This window comes from Sebastes fasciatus, chromosome 6, assembly GCF_043250625.1.
Source record: "Sebastes fasciatus isolate fSebFas1 chromosome 6, fSebFas1.pri, whole genome shotgun sequence".
In the NCBI taxonomy this organism is placed as follows: domain Eukaryota; kingdom Metazoa; phylum Chordata; class Actinopteri; order Perciformes; family Sebastidae; genus Sebastes; species Sebastes fasciatus.
In genome coordinates, this window is record NC_133800.1 from 20,524,512 (window position 1) to 20,544,080 (window position 19,569).

The following is a 19,569-nucleotide window of genomic DNA, read 5'->3' on the forward strand; positions in this document are numbered from 1 at the left end:
ACACTTCATCACATCGCCCAAATTTCAAGATAGGAGTTACCGCATTCCTGGTGTGACCAACACATTCTTTTTAGGGTGGGTGACCATATGCTGTGCATGGGGGAACACCCTTAGTATCCAAAATGTCAACTCAAGCCACTAGTATGGTCAGTTTGGATACTTCCTGGTGAGAATGTGTGGAGGATCTACAGGGTGGAGAAGGGCAGAGCACCAAAACCAACCAAACCACAGCCCAAAGCTGCTAAAGCCTTTACTCAACACAAGTGGCAGGCACCCAAGATCTTCGCCATCCCCTCCTGTAGGCTGGGAGAGATGTGTGGGTGGATGGGTGTGTCATCACACACACATCTAACCACTTCCTGGCCCTGCATAGCTGGTGGTAGCCACAGTGGTGTAGCGGACAAGCGGGGATCATCCTTGAGTTAAAGTCAGAGCATTTTAATACATGACATTCCATCCCCACCTCCGTAATAATAACTAGCCCAGGCTCCCACTGCATGCCTGGGTGGCTTCAGCAGAAACAGCAGAGCCCCGACGAGGACCGAGACCGAGCGCAGAGGCACACTGGTGGCCTTGTGGATCAGAGAGGAGGGATGTAGAAAGCAGATGTCCTCTCTGCTCCCACTGAGAGCAGCAAGGCAGAGGATCGACAGGACGGCTTCAGAATAGATTTCGAAACATAATGCTGTGCGAGCACGTAATCTTTTGCTCGGTTTCCTCATTCTCCTTCCACTCTCTGACCATATTGCCCTGTCAATTTGTGATGCGCACACAGTAGAGTGATTCAGCGCCGGACCTCAGAGGATGTGGAGCCGGAACGCAGCGAGAGAGACTGTCAGGACTTTCTCTTGATAAGACACTTGTGTTATATTCACATGAAACAATAACTAGCCCAGGATATAATATGTCTAAACGTCAAACTGGATGCCAGGCGATGTTTTCAATTTTTAATTTACATAACTGATTGCCGTAATTAGGCACATAGTAAGCCCACAGAAATCCCCAAAGTCTGGTTCTACGGTCTCTGGAATAATAATAGCAGTCTTGGCTTCATTTGCCTCCAGCCTCGCTGACACACACACACACACACACACACACACACACACACACACACACACACACACACACACACTGATTGTCTCCATTCAAAAGATATAAACATATTAAATACTTAATTCTTAAGCTGATCAAATACACACACAGTTCGCTGCTGTGAATATGGTCTAATGCAAGAGTTTAGGTTTGATAACTGGGGCATGTAGGGAAAGTCTCTACCGGATACACACTCCCATTGCCCACATACATACTAATGAGTTTGCAAAACTAAGTTGGCACTATATCACTTTGGGTTCAGTCCAACAAAAGCTAGATATTCTCTATCAGCTGTTTGAGCATTGTGCGTTTAACTCTCTGATAACATGTCATTGACCGACCACCTTCATGATACACACATTTACATAAGAGGCTCAAATGTTGGCATAAAAAAAACGCGCGCACACACAAACAAACGTGATATCCCCTGGCACGGTGAAAAGGGTGTTGCTTTCACACGGAAGTAGCCTGCTTCATTGAGATGCCACAGACAGGTCCCACAGTGGCATTGAGAGAGCCCTAACACACAGAGCCGGAGGAAAGTCTCAGTCCCTGAAAGAGGATCATTAGCATTGGCAACAAAGGCAGAGACACAAATTAATCTTGTATGAGAACCAGCAGAGAGCAGATTACACAGTTAAGGAAGCAATGATTGTTGTTGTTGAGAAGAAGGGAAGTATTTACCCTGATAAATAACTAATACAGAGACTAAACAGGGGAAAACATGAGTTACGGGTGGAAATATGTAAAAAAAACAGTCGTCCTCTTCTGCTCTCTCCTCATCTAACCCTCACTTGACCTCGCTGGCCAGATAAATACATAAATAGATATTATACAAGATAAGCATGAATGCCTGTACTACCTAAAAAAGACCATGTGTCACTGCTCATCTATCTTATCATGACACCTCTGAGGAAAATTGCTTACACTGTTTGTACACTCAATCATCAACTCTCACAGCATCTGAAAATAAACCCGAAAAACACACGAGATCATTCACATCCTGCTGCCTGAGATACCGTACAGACTTAACCACACACTGCACCTCCAGGAGGTGTTATGCATTACTGGTCTTTATGAGCTTGTGTGTCAGATATGAACTCGCGCTGACACCAGATCAGGGTAATTCTGACTGCACATCAATGAGTGTGCCTGACTCTCGGGTTGTTAGTGGTGTTTTCCTGTGACATGAATTATAAACAACTAGCTGACAATGTGTTTTGCCTGCACACACACACATGGGCAGGGTGAAAAAGCAAGAGAGGGAAGGAGAGAGACAGAATCAATAGCCTATCTTTTCCATTTGCTATATTGCACCATTAACATTCCTTAAATATCCTGTTACAATTGAATCCCCCAACCCTTCTCTCTCTCTGATACTCTCTTCCATACACACACACATCCCTCTTTCTTTCTGTCTAGTATCACCAAAACAAGTCTCAGACCTTCCAACACTGTGTACACAAACACCCCTAAAACAGGAATATGTTTCTCAGTGAAAAAACCAAATACCAGCACTCTCAAATGAAACCAAAGTAATATGCAAACTGCCCACAGGCAAGTGAGTTTGTTTGTGTGTGTGTGAGAGAGAAAGAGAGAGAGAGATAGAGAGAGAGGGGAAGAGAATGGAGATGGACAGAGGGAGGAATTTCCATCAAAACAGTATTAAAGTGGCCCGGCTGTGAGTAAAAATAATTAGAGGTTGGATTGGAAGTCGCTTCTGAGTCTGCCTGCTCTGCCGACAGACAAACGGTGGCTGATAAGAAGCAGATGTTGACATGGGAGCTTTGCAGGGAGGAAGAGGAAAACATGCATGAAGAGTAGCGGTTCTAATCCAGTGATAAACAGCTGAGAGGGATACACACAGGCTGCAGTTCTGACCTAGTTCTCAACTTTTGGATGTGTATGCATGACTGTCCACATGCTGCAGTCAAAACTAAGGCAGTTAAACCTGCAGTAGGCAGAACGTTTTTGGCATCATTGGGCAACAATTCCATAATAACCTTTCAGCATATTGTACTGAAGTAATCTGAGAGAAAACTAGACTTCTGCACCTCCTCATGGCTCTGTTTTCAGACTTTAGAAAATCAAACTCCTGACGGGAGACTTTGGCCAATCACAGGTCATTTCAAAGAGAGAGCGTTCCTATTGGCTGTGCTCCGTCTGTTGGGCGGTGCTTGGTATTTCCTCAACAGATCTCAACATGAATGCCGAGTCACAAACTTTCTAATTTTACAGCTAAACAGTACACAACAAGATTTTTCTGAAAACATTTGTGGCGAGAAATAGGCATTACAGTAACAGAATATTGATTCATATTTGATCAGCGCTGCCTAGTTTGACCGTTTGATCGGAGTTTGCGAGTGATTGACAGCTGCTCAGAAACGGCAAGGCTCTAGCTCGGCTCTGATTGGTTGTTTTCCTCTGGTCTGTGAAATCTAACAGATGCCATTAAGAGCAACTGAGGACACACAGGCACATGATTTTTTTCAGATTACCTGTCTCATGCACTACTCAGGATATAGTGACCGTTTTATAAAAAAAAAAAACCTTTTTTAATGATATTTGCTCCATTTTCTACCCACTGCAGCATTAAAAGTGAGCCAATGTGTTTTACAGAAGAGTAGTTTTGATATTTTGCAATGTTATTCAAAGAAAGTGTGTGAGAAGAGTTGATCAAGGTGAATATCAGGAGAAATCTCTTGAGAACAAAATAGTATAATGCATTTTTATAAAAGTAAAAAAAGAGCTATTATGAAAAAACAAATGCCATGTAATAACCACTTAAATGTGCCAGCACAACAACAAAACTATACTATTAAAAAACAACACCATTGGAGACAGAAACCTCATCATAAAGCACATTTAAGTTGCTTTCAACCCACTACAGAGCATACAAGAGACACACTTTCAAGTCTCAGTGGGGATATTATTGAGATTTGTTTAGAGTCAATGTAAAATACAAAGTAGTTTGTAGAAAATGCTGCAATTAAGAGGTTTTAATTTGAGGACGTGAACGCAGCAGCAGCATCTCTCTCCGGTGCAGTTTAATTAAAATATCACACAAAGCTGAAAGCAGGGTACACATTCAAAGAAACCTTCAGAAACAAGATTCAAAGTGTGCCAAATAAGTTAGTTTGTAGAAGGGAGAGAGATCAGTCAAAGTTGTAAACAGACAAACCCCCCTAGTGTGTGTGTATATGTGTGTTTGTGTGTGTTGACGGTGGAGATAACTGGCGGACAATCTGAGTTTTACCTGTGATGTGTCCAGAAAAACGCTCTTTCTGAACTTCCCTCGTCGTATCTCCATTTCAAGGGCAGAGCCGCGGGCGACGGTTGCTCTTGCTGTTTGATTTCGGCAAAACATCGCCTCTCTGCTTTTCTGCCAACTTCACAGATAGTCCTATAAATGCAGACTGGATTAACTCAAAGTGAGGAGCGCAAAAAACTGGGAGGAATCGCTTCGGAAAAAGTGCCAAACAGCCCCGGCGCAGATCCAGGTGGTAAAACGGCCCCACCGGAGGGGGGAGAAAAAAAACTCCCAAGAGATTAAGGCAAGCCCCGAATCAAACACTGACGCTTCTTCTGATGTAGGAGCTGAGTCTGAAGCAAGGAGGAAGAAAAAAAACACACTGATTCACGGAGTCTTCCTTCCTTCCTTCACAGCTGACTTTTCACTTTCCCAAATACACTGCCCCTTGTCTTGTGCGCGCAACAGTGACACGGTGACACCCCATGTGGTGGAGCTGGGACCTATAACTTTACCCTGTCCTCAGACCCCTACTGGTGATGAGTGCCACAGTAGAGATTTATTATTACAATATCTCAGATGCCTGTGGTATAGGCCTGTTTATGCAAGACATTCAGCAGCATGGATGGATAAAGCATGAAACTAGTTATTTCATTCTGGCATATAACTTTCAAAATGTACACAATCCAAAAAGCCTAGATGTAGAAGGCATTCATTAGTACTACTATTAGCCTATATAATTTATAAATGTATTTAAAGGTCTCATATTATAGATATATAGATAGATAGATAGATCGATAGATAGATAGTAACTTTATTGATCCCTAGGGAAATTCAAGTTTCCAGTATCACAGTTCCATAGTGCAAAACGTGTTACTAAAAAGGCAGTAAAAAAGTTAGTAGTACAAAGTACAAAGTACAAAAAAATATATATACCAGATATAAATATACAAGGAGATGTGGTAGGCCTGTTTATGCAAGACATTCAGCAGCAGGATGGATAAAGCATGAAACTAGTTATTTCATTCTGGCATTTCAAAATGTACACAATCCAAAAAGCCTATACATGTAGAAGGCATTCATTAGTACTACTACTTTTAGCCTATATAATTTAAAAAATGTCTTTAAAGGTCTCATATTATTCGATTATTCGTTCCATAGTGCAAAACATGTTAGTAAAAAGGTAGTAAAAAAGTTAGTAGTACAAAGTACAAAGTACCAAAAAATATACCAGATATAAAAACCCCATGTGGTGGAGCTGGGATCTAACTTTACCCTGTCCTCGCTGCCCGGAGACCCCTACTGGCACTAGAGATTTATTATTACAATATCTCAGATGCCTGTGGTGTAGGCCTGTTTATGCAAAGACATAGAATAGACTAGAAAGCTTTATTGTCATTGTATTAAATACAACGAGATTCACAGTTGCCACTTCTGGTCAGTGCTTTAAAAGCAAATACTTGACAAGACTAAACGAGGCAGATAAAACATATAACAGGTAAAACACACACAGTTATAAAGCAAATAAAACAGGTAAAGTAGATGTAATAAATAAATATAAACAGAAGTGTTACAGTATAAGTATAACATATAAAAATAGATGTAATGTAAACAGAGGTAATTGCACTTGTAAAATAGGTAGGGTAGATGTAATAAATAAAATGTAAACAAAGGTAGTTGCACTTGAGGTGTATATTGCACCAACGATATATTGCACAGACAAATGTATTTTACATTCAGTGTATTAATATTGCACAGATTTATTGTTTGTTCAGTGTCCGTATGGCCCAGGGAAAGAAGTTGTTCGCGAGTCTGGAGGTGCGGGCTTACATTGACCTGTAGCGCCGGCCAGAGGGCAGCAGGTCAAACAGGTGATGAGCTGGGTGAGAGGAGTCCCTGAGAATAGTTGTGGACCTACTGAGGTAGCAGGATGGATAAAGCATGAAACTAGTTATTTCATTCTGGCATATAACTTTCAAAATGTACACAATCCAAAAATCCTACATGTAGAAGGCATTCATTAGTACTACTACTTTTAGCCTATATATAAATGTCTTTAAAGCTTCAGTAGGCAGACATTTTTTGGCATCATTGGGCAAAAATTCTACAATAACCTTTCAGCATATTGTAATTCTAGTGTTCTGAGAAACTTCTGCACCTCCTTATGGCTCTGTTTTCAGGCTTTAAAATATCTAGCCCATGACGGGAGACTTTGGCCAATCACAGGTCATTTCAGAGAGAGAGCGTTCCTATTGGTTGTGCTTCATCTGGTGGGCGGTGCTTGGTATTTCCTCAACAGATCTCAATATGACTGACGGGTCACAAACTGTCTCATTTTACAGCTAAACAGTACACTACAAGATGTTTCTGAACACATTTGAGGCAAGAAATAGTCAATACAGTAACAGAATATTGATTCATATTTGTTCAGCGCTGCCTAGTTTGACCATTGAAACAGAGTTTGTGAGTGATTGACAGCTGCTCCAGCTCGGCTCTGATTGGTTGTTTTCCTCCGTTTTGTGAAATCTTGCAGATGCCATTAGGAGCACCGGAGGACACAGAGGCACCTGATTTTTTTCAGATTACCTGTCTCATGCACTACTGTCAAGATATAATGACCGTTTTATAAAAATAACTTTTTTTTTTAAATCATATTTGCTCCATTTCCACCCACTGCAGCTTTAAACCCTAGTTCCATGTTCATATTTCAACTTCAAACTTTTTTTTTTTCAATGATGTTTATGTTTTTGCCGCAAAAAACATTTAACTCCTGGCACTCCAAAGTTTAAAATTAAAATGATTAAAATTCCTTTTTAAAAGGCCCTTTTGACATGTCAAGGCATAGTAAACACAGGTGTAATCAATAACATTAATTATGGTCCCCTTATATTTAGTGTGCCACAGGCATTCCAATGAGCCAGCGTGTACAATACCAGAGAACTGGCCCACCTCAGTGGAACAGGGCCATAATTAATGTTATTAATTACACCTGTGTTTACACTGCAATGACATGTTGACAGCATCACTGTGTGCATGGCGCCTTCAAATGAAACTCTTGAGTTTGTGTTTACAACATGACGAGCTTGACGTTCAAGTGGTTAAGACGTGAGAACACCTCTGCTAAGCAACAGCAATATTAACAATACTGTCCGTGCAGTAAATGCAAAGGGATAATGACAGAGGAAAAAGATGAGGCTGTCGGGAATATCAACATTTTCCTAAGATATATTATTGAATTACCAAGAAAAACATTATATGACTAAAATTACAATATATGAACTTATTATACACTGAAAAATGAACTTCCATGGCCAATGCCATTTCTGACAACCACAAAAAAACACGCCACAAGTCGTGAACTCGGAGCTTTCAGAAACCTTCCACTTACGAGCTCGTGAATACGACATGAGGGGGGCGTTCATATGGACTCTTCTCATGAACACGGTAAACACGACCCCATTTGAAGGCACCATTATTTTAAGTTGTATATTGCACTTACTTACACATTTGTCCATTATGGTTTAAATGAGCTAAATGAATGCATAAAAGGTACTTTACAGATAAAAGTTATTACCTTGGGTGACACATTCAGTCAGATGCCATTTTTAAGGCTGTACCACTCCATCGAATAAAAAGAAAGAGCTAGATTTCTATTGAGTTCAAACTGAGAAGTTTGATATCGTTAGAAAGCTCGAGGTCTGTAATATCATCATCATATAAGAGATGTTTTGCCAGATAATGTACCTTTGAACGATGAATCCACCAGTGGGTCCAGCTGGGTTGATAAGGTTAATAGCACATAGCTTCTCACATAAAGAGCATACCAGATAAAACTATTCCCTTGACCTCTCCAAGGAGCAGGAGCTTTTAAAAATGTTTCAGCTTATTTGCAAATTGTTGGCCTCTAAGAATCCCCATCTCCTTAATTCCAATAATGCAGCCTGTTAAGGGGCTGTAAAACGGGCGGGGGGTATGAGCTTTGCTTTCACGTATAACATTTTATTTACGAGCATCTGCAAAAGAATGTGAATCATGACCTGTGGCTGCACTAGGACTTTTAAAGGACCTGCTGTGTAAGGAATCCTGAAAGGTCAGAAGGTCATTGAGGATCAGACTCACCAAGAGGTCAGTCTTGTGACACAAGGTGATACCCACAATTCTGCTTAGTTCAGTCCAACAAGAAGGCACATTATATCCAGATACTGGGACTCACATCCAATTCAGGCCTCTTAGACTCATGAACTGTCCACCCACTCTTGTGTGTGTGGCTGTTCATTCTATAAATTCCAAGTAAGCAACGCACCAGATATTCACCCAGCCTTGTACAGCCTGATGTACATCTTGCCTGAAATGCTTCAAGGCCAAAACTCTTTCCTTTCTTTTGAGCTATTGAGTGATTATATTACAATAACTACTCGTTGGCAAGAAGCCAGTGTTTAACAAAGCTCTATTTATCTATTTCCTGCACATTCAAACACTGTTTGACCCCAACCATGACCTATTGTATCACCTGAAACTATCCAAATGAAGTGTGTTAATAGAGAGCAGAATCAGATGCTATGACAAACGGCAAAGCTCAGTTAAAAAGCCTTTAATGATGCACGGCTGGAAATCAATGCATTAAGATAAAGTCCACATCAGGGTTTGTGTAATTGCGAGCCATTGTTCACTGTGATTTTCAACTGCTTTAATTAACACTGGGTTGGCAATTAACTCTGAAAATCCACTGTCTGGCATTATGGTATCATGTTGTGATGGTGAGCATGTTTTGCTTATTTTTGTCTTGAATCATAAACAGCCTTAATACAGCAATCTGTTGTCTGTCTGCCAATCATGGAATCTTGTTTGTGCTCTTTGGAACAGAAAAAATATATATAAAGTGTTGCATCTCCCGTGTTTCAACCAGATTACTCAACAGTTTGGTGCACTGTAAAATAAAGTCTCACATACACTTACATCCAGTGGTTTAGCAAAGATCACACACGTTAAAGGTGTTTGCACCACAATCCTAAACATATGATGACTGTAGTTCTGCAATGAGTGTTTGGTGCTCAGTCTCTGTGGAAAAAGGGAAAGGGGCGTGTGTAGCCCCCCAGTTCCTCTAATCTCACCCCCAAGTCTCGTATTTAAAAGCAGGATGTTTGTTGATGTTGGGAGCTTGAGTAAACAGCTGAAGGCGCTGTAACTCATGCAACAATGTGATCTCACTTGGATGTCTGTCTGTTCCCTAGAAGGGACTATGTGAAATGCAGATTATGTTTACACGCCTCATGCCGCTCTGGTCAGTAGGGGGTAGACAGTCACAGAGGGGAGCAGCGCTTTCCCAAGTCTGACCCCCTTTTAACTCCTCGCCGGGCTCCATCGAGCCCTTTGGGCAGCTCAGTTTGCTGCAGAGTCAGGCAGGCAAGGGGCTTATGTGCTGGCTTTGCCGTGGCAGATTTTAAATCCATCTGTGGGGGAAAGATAGGTCTGGTTTATCACCCCTCGTTTACAGTGCATATTCTTATTTGTAAATCCCACAAACTACATTTTCTCCTGTTGCCGTCCCTCTTTTCTCTCAGACAGGGGGACAAAACAAAAGTGACTGCTACAGTGAGAATCAAATACAGCATTCAACACTGGCACACGGTCACAGTGGGCTATAAAATGCCGACCACAGTCGGTACGCAAACAAAGGGGCCGCTCTTCACTCAAGAGAGCAATGGCTATGGAGCAGCTGGAGGAAGATCACATGATGTCAAAAAACAGGAGACAATCATGCTGTTACAAAACCCTATTCTGTTTCTCTCTCTGCCTCACTCACACTCACAGTATATGATCAATTGCCCACCAGATTAGAACCAGAGGAGTGGGTGTAAACAGGCAGCAAATCACCCATATAGGATATATGGGAAATCTGTTTGGCTTCCTTTTCGTGGAATGAAAGCGCTACAGGCTCAGCAGAAAGATTGTGGCTGTTCCCACTGTAATTACATGTGGTTTTCTATATTCTAAATATACACTCACATACAGTAACTATTGCCTTACTTCCTCTTCTGTTCTTCTTACATTATTAAACTTCAAACATTCCAGGATCACTTTTCAGGACAACTCAGGAAATAACTGCTATGCAGACCCAAAGTTAAGAAGACAGTAAGTGACTCATTCCACACAAGCATACCATATAAAAACATTGGTGGCAAGAAACACCCCACCAATGTTCTCTCTCTCTGACCTGCAAACGCCCTTTTGTCTGCATTAAAATCTTGGAAGTTTGAGTTTGTCAAGCGTAGTGATCTTAATGTTTCACAATTACTTTGTATAAGAATCCATTTTTATCTGCACAGCTGGCCCAGTGTGTCTTACTGTCTGTAGTTGAAACCCTGCCTACTATCACTCTGAAATATGTATCCGATGTGAAAAAACATTATGATGGATGCGATCCTATGTTGGGTAGTGGATGAGGGAACGCCTGAGGGAAAACACAGAGCTTGAACGCAACGCATACACTGGAACGATTCTCTGAATTAACTGTGAGGAAAGCACCAGAGGGACTAAAACAGGACTCAAGTCTGGCTTGCAATCAAATTCTTAGCATGCCAAGAGACACAAGTGTACAGCAGACACACAATTTAGAAGCAAAGAGTGCCTGGCAGTGGTTCTATGCAGGTTTAGACCAAACCATTATGTATTCATGCCACATTTTCCTGTAAATGTGAATACATTATACTAGTCTGACTTCTGCTGGACATTACTTGCCATTACAACCACCCATCATCGAGTCTGTCATGTAAAAATTTTTATAACAATTCCCTCTTTTGCTAATCAGTACAATAAATTAACATATTCATAAAGTTTAATTTTATAAAAGTGCAATAAAAACAAAATATTGAGCGAGTTATCAACTGTGCTCTGATAGCCTTTATTTAATCTATTTACAAAGAATACAAAACTCTCCTCCTTGAGCTCCGATGAACGTTGTGTTCACAGCATGTACACTTAAGTATATAACATTTCATTGAAACAAGAAAAACACATCAGACACAACAGGGAGGGTGGCTGCTGCTCCGGGTGACGTCCTGAGAAACTGAAACTATGAAATGTTGAGTTGATCATTTCATTTGTGGTGCAGTTTCGTCCAATTGGCAGCTTCTTTGCGTCCTTGTTTCAACCCCTGTAAAAAGAATATGATGTTGATATAGCTTCCCTTTTAAAAAAATCAAGGACTCCTACCTATTATGCAGCGGCAGGCATTTGATGAAAAGGCTCTTCTAGCTAAGAAGCATATGCGTACAGATTACCATTCTTCACTAAAAAATGTAAGAGACTGAACCTGTAAATTAAAGCTGCAAATCCCTTTTACAGACCAGAACAAGTCAGTTAGATTCTGTGCACATACCATGTAGTATCCCGTGTGATATCCACTCATGTACCAGGAGATGAGCACACTGCCCAAAGCCTCGTCATCCACCATGTCGGGGCTCATCGGCGGAGGTGGAGGGATCATCTGTTGCAGAGAGAGAGTGTGATCGCAATGCTGATGCTGCGAGCTGACGATATTTGTTGTCTATCAATGTTGGCAGTTGTTTCTCAATGTACCAGCTGAATGAGCAAATGTGTGCTTTTTACATCTAGATTGCAGACCCCATTGCTCAAATAAAAACATTATCGGCTGTAGCTTTTTCTATTTCTAATTAGTACACAGATATATTCCAACTCACTGGTGGACCAAAAGGCATCATGGGAGGCCAGGAAGGAGGTACAGGCCCGTGACCACCAGATCGTCTGCTTCCCCCCTGGTGGAAGACACAAATGATGAAAAAATGGTTGAAAGCAACACACTGTGAACTCAGTATAACCATGCTTGAAAAGGGAGCTTAATGGCTGAAACAACCCTCTTCAGTGGACTCTACCTGACAGAAAATAAGTGCAGTCTGAGTTATATTCATCCCAACTCGTCAAACTACGTCACCACACTCCCGGCGCACTTTCTCGGAGCGTTTACTGTTGCTACGGATGAGTTTACGTTGTAGTTAATGGAACGTCCGGTTTCATACCGGCGCTAAAGGGTGCTGTGTGCGTCGGTACCAAACCCCGACGGCCATGACAAAGCCTCGGTATTTAACACCCTGGAAATGAGAACGGGCTGGTATATTATGTGCAACCCGCAAGGAAGGCTTAAGATATATTCTTTTTAAAACATATTTTACTATTCCTCTTTTTATGACTTTATACAGTTACATCAATACAGAGGGCAGACCTATTAACATAGACGCCATTTAAATTCATTGCAATCCAATACAATGTCCCAGCTATAAATGCCAACTCTGAGGGGTTGTTGTTTATGTTCTGGTTTTATTGTTCACATTGTAAATACTTTATTGTTTAGATTTCATTTTACTATTCGTTTTGCTGCAGCAAAGAGCTAACCTTCTCGCGGACTTTATAAAGTCTCAGTTTAAATTCAAGCAATAATATGTATGAAAATAGTCTCATTACAAGTTAATTTTGTTCGCTGGCTAATAAGGAAAGGAGATAAGGAGTCTTTCCTCTTACCTGTCTGAAAGCATGCATGGGAGGAGGACCTGGAGGAAACCCGGGGAAACCAGGAGCCCACATGGGAGGAGGCTCTCTGTGGGCCTTGGACTTCTGGGGTTTACTGTGTGGCTGCTGTTTGTGTTGGTTTGGCGTGGTTGACCTGTCGCTCTCCTCTGTTGACGATTCTGTCTCCTTCACCTTCATTGCAGAGACATATTGCTTTAGCCTTGATTTGTCATTTTCTTTTTTTATACCTTGGAGACTACACATAGGGGGATTTATGAATATATATATATATATATATATATATATATATATATATATTGAAAAAGGTGGGGGCTAAAACGAAAGTGAAAAAGATTAACTTGTCTATAGCTAAATTAATTTACAATGCATATAAGATGCAAGTGCTTTACTAATTACAGCTTAATCCTTGGATTGATTACACTGCGAGATAGCAATCTGTTATGTTCATTGCATTCCAGGAATTATTATTGGATAGAAATCAAGTACTGTAATTGATATTTATGTCACCTTGCCTCAACTGACCTCATCTGTCACCATTATATTCAGTCCATAGTGGCCAAATAAAAACAAGCCACAATAAAGAAAATGACAGTATGTCATAGGTAACTTGGGTATTACTTAATCCTCTTTTGCTCACATGCTGTTAATTTGGTTCATTTCTCATTCGTGGTGTGTATAATTGCAGAGTGAAAGACATAACCTTGTGTGTACTGCATTAGGGAATGATGCTGCCTTTCTTCATAAAGTAAACGTTGTAGAAATATTGCCAGGTTTGAGTTGACTCATTGCCAGGGTGATGTTTTTTAAAAGAAAAATGACTTTAGCTGCTGTTCACGGTGAAAAGCAAAATCTAAAGTTGGCAAGCCATCTACAAATTAAGTGCGTGGAAATCAATGTGTGGAAAGAAGCCTTTTTCCTTTGATTTTGACTGGCTGAGAGACAAACCTAACTGTTACAGTAGGAAATTTCAGTGACGCTATTAAATTTTGCTGTTTGGACACAACATCATATCTTTTGCATGAAGGGATAATAAAAATACACCACCAAACAAAATGGACTCAAGAGAAGAAATGTACATCACCATTAATCTGTTCAATAAAGAGGTAAGAATGTAAAAATAAATTAAAAAAATACACAAAATATACTGCGAATATAAATAGAATAATGTATTTGCACTGCTTTACCTTGGTATTTGTTTCCTCATCACCCTCAGAAATCTCTGAAAGCAAGTCTTCAAGGTTCTGCTCCTCCTCGTTGCCGTATCCTGTAAAAACAACTATACAAGTGCCCCGCTTCTCATCTATGAAGGAGATGGTGGCTGCGTAGAGCTGGCCGTCCTCTGACCAATACGCACTGCACGAGTCCCCAACCTGCCACTGTGACACAACATAACAAGTGTAACCATACAGTGTTGGTTGTCTCTTGATCTAAAGTAAACCAAATCCAGGATAACAAAAATAATTTAGATCACTGAAATGTGTTGTCTTATGTGTTAAAGGTCTTATTGATAACAGTTTTATGTAGATGAATATTTTTTCAAAATAATACATCCAGAGAGCTTTTAGAAAGGTGAAATAAAAGTATGGCTTTTCCTGGAAAAAATTATTATGACTGTGAATTAATCATGGCTGGTCCAAAATTAATGTTATGTTTATCTCTGTGGAAGATATCTGACGTTTGGTTCCCACTTCTAACAAGGCTTGTGAGCCAATAGTAAAACAACGTTGGTATCATGTGGTATCTCTGGGACATCAGTTAGTGTGGGAAAAAACGGATAAATGGCTGAGATTGATGGTAAGTTCCTGGCAACGACTTGAAGTAAATGCAAAGGAACGGGGGAGGGAGAATGAAACATCTAGTGGCTGAATGTTATCAATAACACCTTTGAATCCATGCTGTCATTGAGAGCCCTACAAACTGTCAATACAATTACTGAACAAAACGCCTCCTTCCTGTACATTTTTATCTGTATTCTTTAATTCCAGTCACTCACCTCTTTATCCGGTGGTGCATTGGCTCTTTTCCTGCTCTGGTTCTTTTTGTTGTTCTTGCGTTTTTTTCCTGGTTGGTTTTTCTTGGAGGTTGCAGCTTCCGGCTCATCTTCTTCTTCACCCTTGAGGGCAGTCTGGCACACAAAGCAAGAAGAGCAGAGACATTAGTAGCAAAAAAACATTAAACATTAACATTTGACATGCACATACAGTACACTGCAAAGCACCTATCTTACCTTGAATGATGCAACTGCCTTGTCATAAGCCTTTATCAATGCTGTGTCATCCCATATATCTGAATCGTCACTCTGGAAAAGAGAACAGATTAAGAGCCTCTGTAAATGAAAGATTCATTTGCACATTCTTTTTTTTAATACTTTATCTTTTCCCTTTTTTCAAGGCTGTTTTCATATATGCAATCCACTGTTCGTAATTACAACAGTCTATAAACTAACTTTTAAGTAGATGAGCTTACAGACAAACCCATCAAGTACACTAGAGAAAACAACCTCAACATTCAAAACCGAAACAATACCAAGAAAAGAAATAACAATAATAATAATAATGACAAAAAGAAAGAATAGTTAAAAAAAAAAAACACATAACAAAAACAAACAATAAACAATAATAATACAAAAATATGAGTGTAATAATAAATTAAATCAACAAATAAGTTAATAGAAAATAAAAAGCCAATTGGAGGTTTCCACGAGTATGATATGCTCTGCTTTTAAATACAGAGTTTTTTTGAAAATGTCTTCTATAAACTTAAGTATTTCATTTTCACATTAAATGCAAAACAAGACAGATGAGATGCAGTTGACCTGACTTCTGACCTGTCATGTTTACCTCTGCATCCCTGCACTGAAAGGATGCTACAGGAAGAGCAGCATGTTTGAGCAGCTAAATAACTCCTGTGATGTCTAGCAGAGACACTGTATTACAACAAGGCAATACCTTGACTAATTAAAAACATCAGGTATATTTCTGTTTTCATTTTTTCTGTTGCTTTTCTCTTTGTTACCAAACTCAATGCTGGTTTGTAGCTTAGCTTCCTAGCTCAACCACACTCAACCAACTCTATAACGACCTATACATGTTCACTATGTGTTGTCATCTTCTTCTCACTAGTGCATCATAACTAACCTGTCCACTTCCACGTGAAAACAACACGTCTTTGCATCCATTCGCCATGTGTAGAGGAGTAGATCTCACAGCTTCACTGCTAATAGCTAAACAACCTAACGAGCAACGTGCGTCGGAAGCGATGACGTAATGTGTGACGTATATATCTCGCGACTTATAGTGGTTGGCTTGGCAACGGCTGTAGCTAGGTTACCTTAGCTAGTTGTTCGACTTCTCCACAGATCTGTAAACAAAAACAGATTGTTGTGTATTTATTGTTATTTTTCTCAACCAGACAGCGCCGAGGATCATAATCTGTGTTGTGTGTGAGTCACTGAAGATGACTAATCCCTCTCTGAGTTCTTTGGGTGCAGAAGTTGTCGTCGTTGCATCCAGTGATGAGAATCAGCCTCCAGAAAACATCACTGACGGGTGAGTTAGTGTAGTTTGTTTCTTAAATAACGTCGTAGTTAATGTCAGGTGTGCACTTTATTCAACGCTACTGAATCCCTGAGTTTGTCCCCCTTTCACACAGAAACACCAACACGTTTTGGATGTCCACCGGGATGTTTCCTCAAGAGTTCATCATCCGCTTTGCTGAACCCACGAATCTCTCTGCTGTGACAGTGGACAGCTATAATGGTACAGTATGCAGGCTGTGGTCGTGTCACACATTCACTGCTACTGTCAAACATCAGGTGTTTGAGAAATCAATATTGTTTGAACTATAATAATAAACAACTTTATTTGTATACCTTTCCAAACAGTTACAAAGTGCTTTACATAAGTTAAAATATTGCAGATAAAAACAATACAGAATAAAAACATATGCCAAAATATAATGTTGAATATAAGACTTTTGTACAAAAAGTCAACAATAATGAAATTTAAAACAAGGGATTGCTATAAAAAGGCATTCCTGGAACTACCTGCCTTGATGGCCAACATGAAATATTGTAAACACAGGTTGTCATTTTTTTTCTTTTTAAGATGATTAGATAAGATAAGATGAACCTTTGTAAATCCTCAGAGGGAAATTCAGGTGTCATAGCAGCAACATCAGCCAACAGAGTGAAACACAGGAGAGGTAAAGGTATACAGAAATTATAAAAAACAATAATAGAGATATAAAAGATACAGAGGGAATGGTTGAACATAGTGTATACAGTCCGTCAATAAATAAATATAATATGTACATATGTGCAGTCTATAAAGTGGTATATAGGATGTATAGTGTAAAGTAAGTGTGCCAGTGGTTAGAGTCCAAGAGGGTTGCAGATAGTGCGTGTTTAAAGTTCTTAAAGTCCTCATAGTTCTGATATGGGGGTCAGCCTTGGTTGTGGAGCCTGATGGCTACCAGCATGGAGGACTGACCCAGGCACTTTGTGTGGGAGGGGTTATCCAGGATAGTGTCCAGCTTCCTCCTCATCCTCCCTCTTATAAATGAAATGATAAAAGGTACTATGTTATGATATACTCACTGATTTTCATAGTATTAAAACATATATAGATATTAAATATGCCATTGTTATTAGTTAATGTATATGTCAATGCCCTAGTCAACACACATTTCAATATTATTAAAAGCTGTATCATAATTAATATCTGAAAGTTTGGACATACACACGGTAAGATAAGATAAGATATTCCTTTATTAGTCCCGCAGTGGGGAAATTTGCAGTGTACAGCACCAAAGGGGATAGTGCAAAAAACAAGATGCATCAGCTAACACAGTAAAAAAGAGCTAAACAAAGTGTAACAAAATATGAACCATTTAAATAGAAGGAAGTATAAAAATAGGAGCAGTATATACAGTATTGACAATAAACAGTATATTAACAAAATTGCACAAGTGGAAAATGATATTGCACAGTGAGAATGAATGAATGAAACTAGTAAAGATCTGCTGGCAAGCTGAAATAAAAAAGATTTTTAAAAGAAATAGAAGAGTGTGATGAGGAAAACAGCATTCAAAGTTGCACAAATTCATTAGGCCCTCAAATATATATTATTTGTGATCATTTTTTTTAAATTATTATTTACACCATTCATTCAATACAGGCATATTACTGATACTGAGTAACTATCTGATGGTGTGAAAAGTCCCTCTGGCAGAAAGAGGAGTAAGGCTTTGTGAATGGCTTTACCCAGGTCAAAAGGTAGTATACTGTAAATATAGTCTAAGTAGATTAAAGCTATTACAAGTATACTTGTACTTTTTGTGCTTAAATTAAAGTACATTTAACATCTCAGAATTGATTAGTACTTGAGTAAATGTACTTAGTTACATTGCACCACTGCAGACAGTTATGAAGCTGTGACACACAGTAGACTGTTCAGATATAATCTGTGTATCAGATTATTTGATTTGAAACAATTTGTTTATTGGATTTTCAACAACACATAAATGTCCAGTTAGTTACTTTCAAAGTATCAATATAGAGTCAAGTATACCATACATCGAGAGAAATTGAACTCATAGAAAAACAATGTAGTGAAATAAAAGACATAACTAACAACAAAAAAAAACCCAACACATAAACTTTTATCACATTGAACATGCTCATTGCCAAAATAAATGTGTTCCTCGGCAGCAGTGACAGACAAAAAAAAAACATTTTTCTTGCAAAATCTTAGATTATATATTTTTCTTCAAATAAAAATATACCTAGTTTGTGTTGTTTTAGAGTTTGGTTCCTTAAAAAACATGTATTTAAAATCTGGTTGTGTTTTTTTTCTTTTGCAGTCAAGCATCTAAAGATAGAAAAGAACACCTCACAAAATGCTTCTCAATTTGAGTCTGTCACAGAGAAAGGTAAGGTCCGTTTGTACATTTGGTTTAAATGCTAAATAATTGAAATTGGGATTAACAAGCTGATTGTCTTATAGAATTTGAACATACAGAGGGACATCTTCAGTCCAATGCCATATCGGTAAGTCGAAATGAAAATACTTATTATGTAAAACATATGAATCTGTAGAATTAGCAGGTAAAACAATTACTTGTCTTTATTTTGTTCTATTTTTCAGCTAAATGGAAGCAGTGCAACCCACCTTCGTTTTATCATCACCTCAGGATATGATCACTTTGTCTCAGTGCACAGAGTCAGTGTACAAAATTGACACACTTGATTGTTGTGAATTAAATCCTCGTTTTTGTATATACTGTATATGGCATTTTATGGCATTATTTGACCACTATAAATATGAGTAGATCTCATTATATGCTCAGTCTGTTTAGATTACACACACACGCACAGCTGTAACAGTAACTTGGAATCTGATAAGCATTATTCCATGAATATGTGAGGCACATCGATTTGGAAAATCAATGAATGCATGTCTAAACAAAATAAATTTTATCATCTTAATCTTATCAGCGAGGTTGCAATTGTCGACAAAGCATTATGGTTGAAAGCTATGGCACATTTCTCAAAATCTGGCTCCTAAATTCTGAAATTAGCTTGAGCCCATTTTCTGTGTTTGTGCTTATTTAATGTTATGGACTCACTCACTGGGCTTTTTTATCCCACATTCAAAAGTGTTCCTCGCTAATTTCACAAGCTG

General features: G+C 39.2%; 3 protein-coding genes across 3 annotated transcripts in view; 1 reads left to right on the plus strand and 2 right to left on the minus strand.

The window, feature by feature from the left end:
* rtkna (rhotekin a) overlaps nt 1-4,798 on the minus strand; it is a 59,446-nt gene extending 54,648 nt beyond the window's left edge. Inside the window, exon 1 of the mRNA XM_074638321.1 lies at nt 4,349-4,798. Coding sequence (XP_074494422.1) covers nt 4,349-4,459 — 111 coding nt within the window. The 5' untranslated portion in view covers nt 4,460-4,798. The remainder of the gene's footprint in view (nt 1-4,348) is intronic.
* A 6,412-nt stretch (nt 4,799-11,210) lies between these two features.
* Nucleotides 11,211-16,179, minus strand: smn1 (survival of motor neuron 1, telomeric). The gene is made up of 8 exons (XM_074638302.1): nt 16,024-16,179; nt 15,114-15,185; nt 14,880-15,011; nt 14,071-14,262; nt 12,878-13,057; nt 12,043-12,117; nt 11,721-11,828; nt 11,211-11,495 (listed from the first exon to the last, which is right to left on the minus strand). The coding sequence occupies exons 1-8, from the start codon at nt 16,069-16,071 to the stop codon at nt 11,439-11,441; spliced, it is 864 nt and encodes a 287-aa protein (XP_074494403.1). The 5' UTR covers nt 16,072-16,179; the 3' UTR covers nt 11,211-11,438.
* hspb11 (heat shock protein, alpha-crystallin-related, b11) lies at nt 16,174-19,172 on the plus strand. The gene is made up of 5 exons (XM_074638303.1): nt 16,174-16,434; nt 16,538-16,644; nt 18,749-18,817; nt 18,892-18,935; nt 19,033-19,172. Exons 1-5 carry the CDS (start codon nt 16,343-16,345, stop codon nt 19,123-19,125), a joined length of 405 nt encoding a protein of 134 aa, XP_074494404.1. The 5' UTR covers nt 16,174-16,342; the 3' UTR covers nt 19,126-19,172.
* The last annotated feature ends 397 nt before the right edge of the window (nt 19,173-19,569 follow it).

Excerpts from the sequence above, each read along its gene's own strand:
- smn1 (XM_074638302.1), bottom strand. The coding sequence starts at position 16,071 with ATGGCGAATGGATGCAAAGACGTGTTGTTTTCACGTGGAAGTGGACAG. Across the intron at positions 15,012-15,113 it reads AGGCAGTTGCATCATTCAAG|ACTGCCCTCAAGGGTGAAGA; the intron begins GTAAGATAGGTG and ends TTTGTGTGCCAG. Across the intron at positions 11,829-12,042 it reads TGATGCCTTTTGGTCCACCA|ATGATCCCTCCACCTCCGCC; the intron begins GTGAGTTGGAAT and ends TCTCTGCAACAG.
- hspb11 (XM_074638303.1), top strand. The coding sequence starts at position 16,343 with ATGACTAATCCCTCTCTGAGTTCTTTGGGTGCAGAAGTTGTCGTCGTT. Across the intron at positions 16,645-18,748 it reads GACAGTGGACAGCTATAATG|TCAAGCATCTAAAGATAGAA; the intron begins GTACAGTATGCA and ends TTTCTTTTGCAG. Across the intron at positions 18,936-19,032 it reads TTCAGTCCAATGCCATATCG|CTAAATGGAAGCAGTGCAAC; the intron begins GTAAGTCGAAAT and ends TCTATTTTTCAG.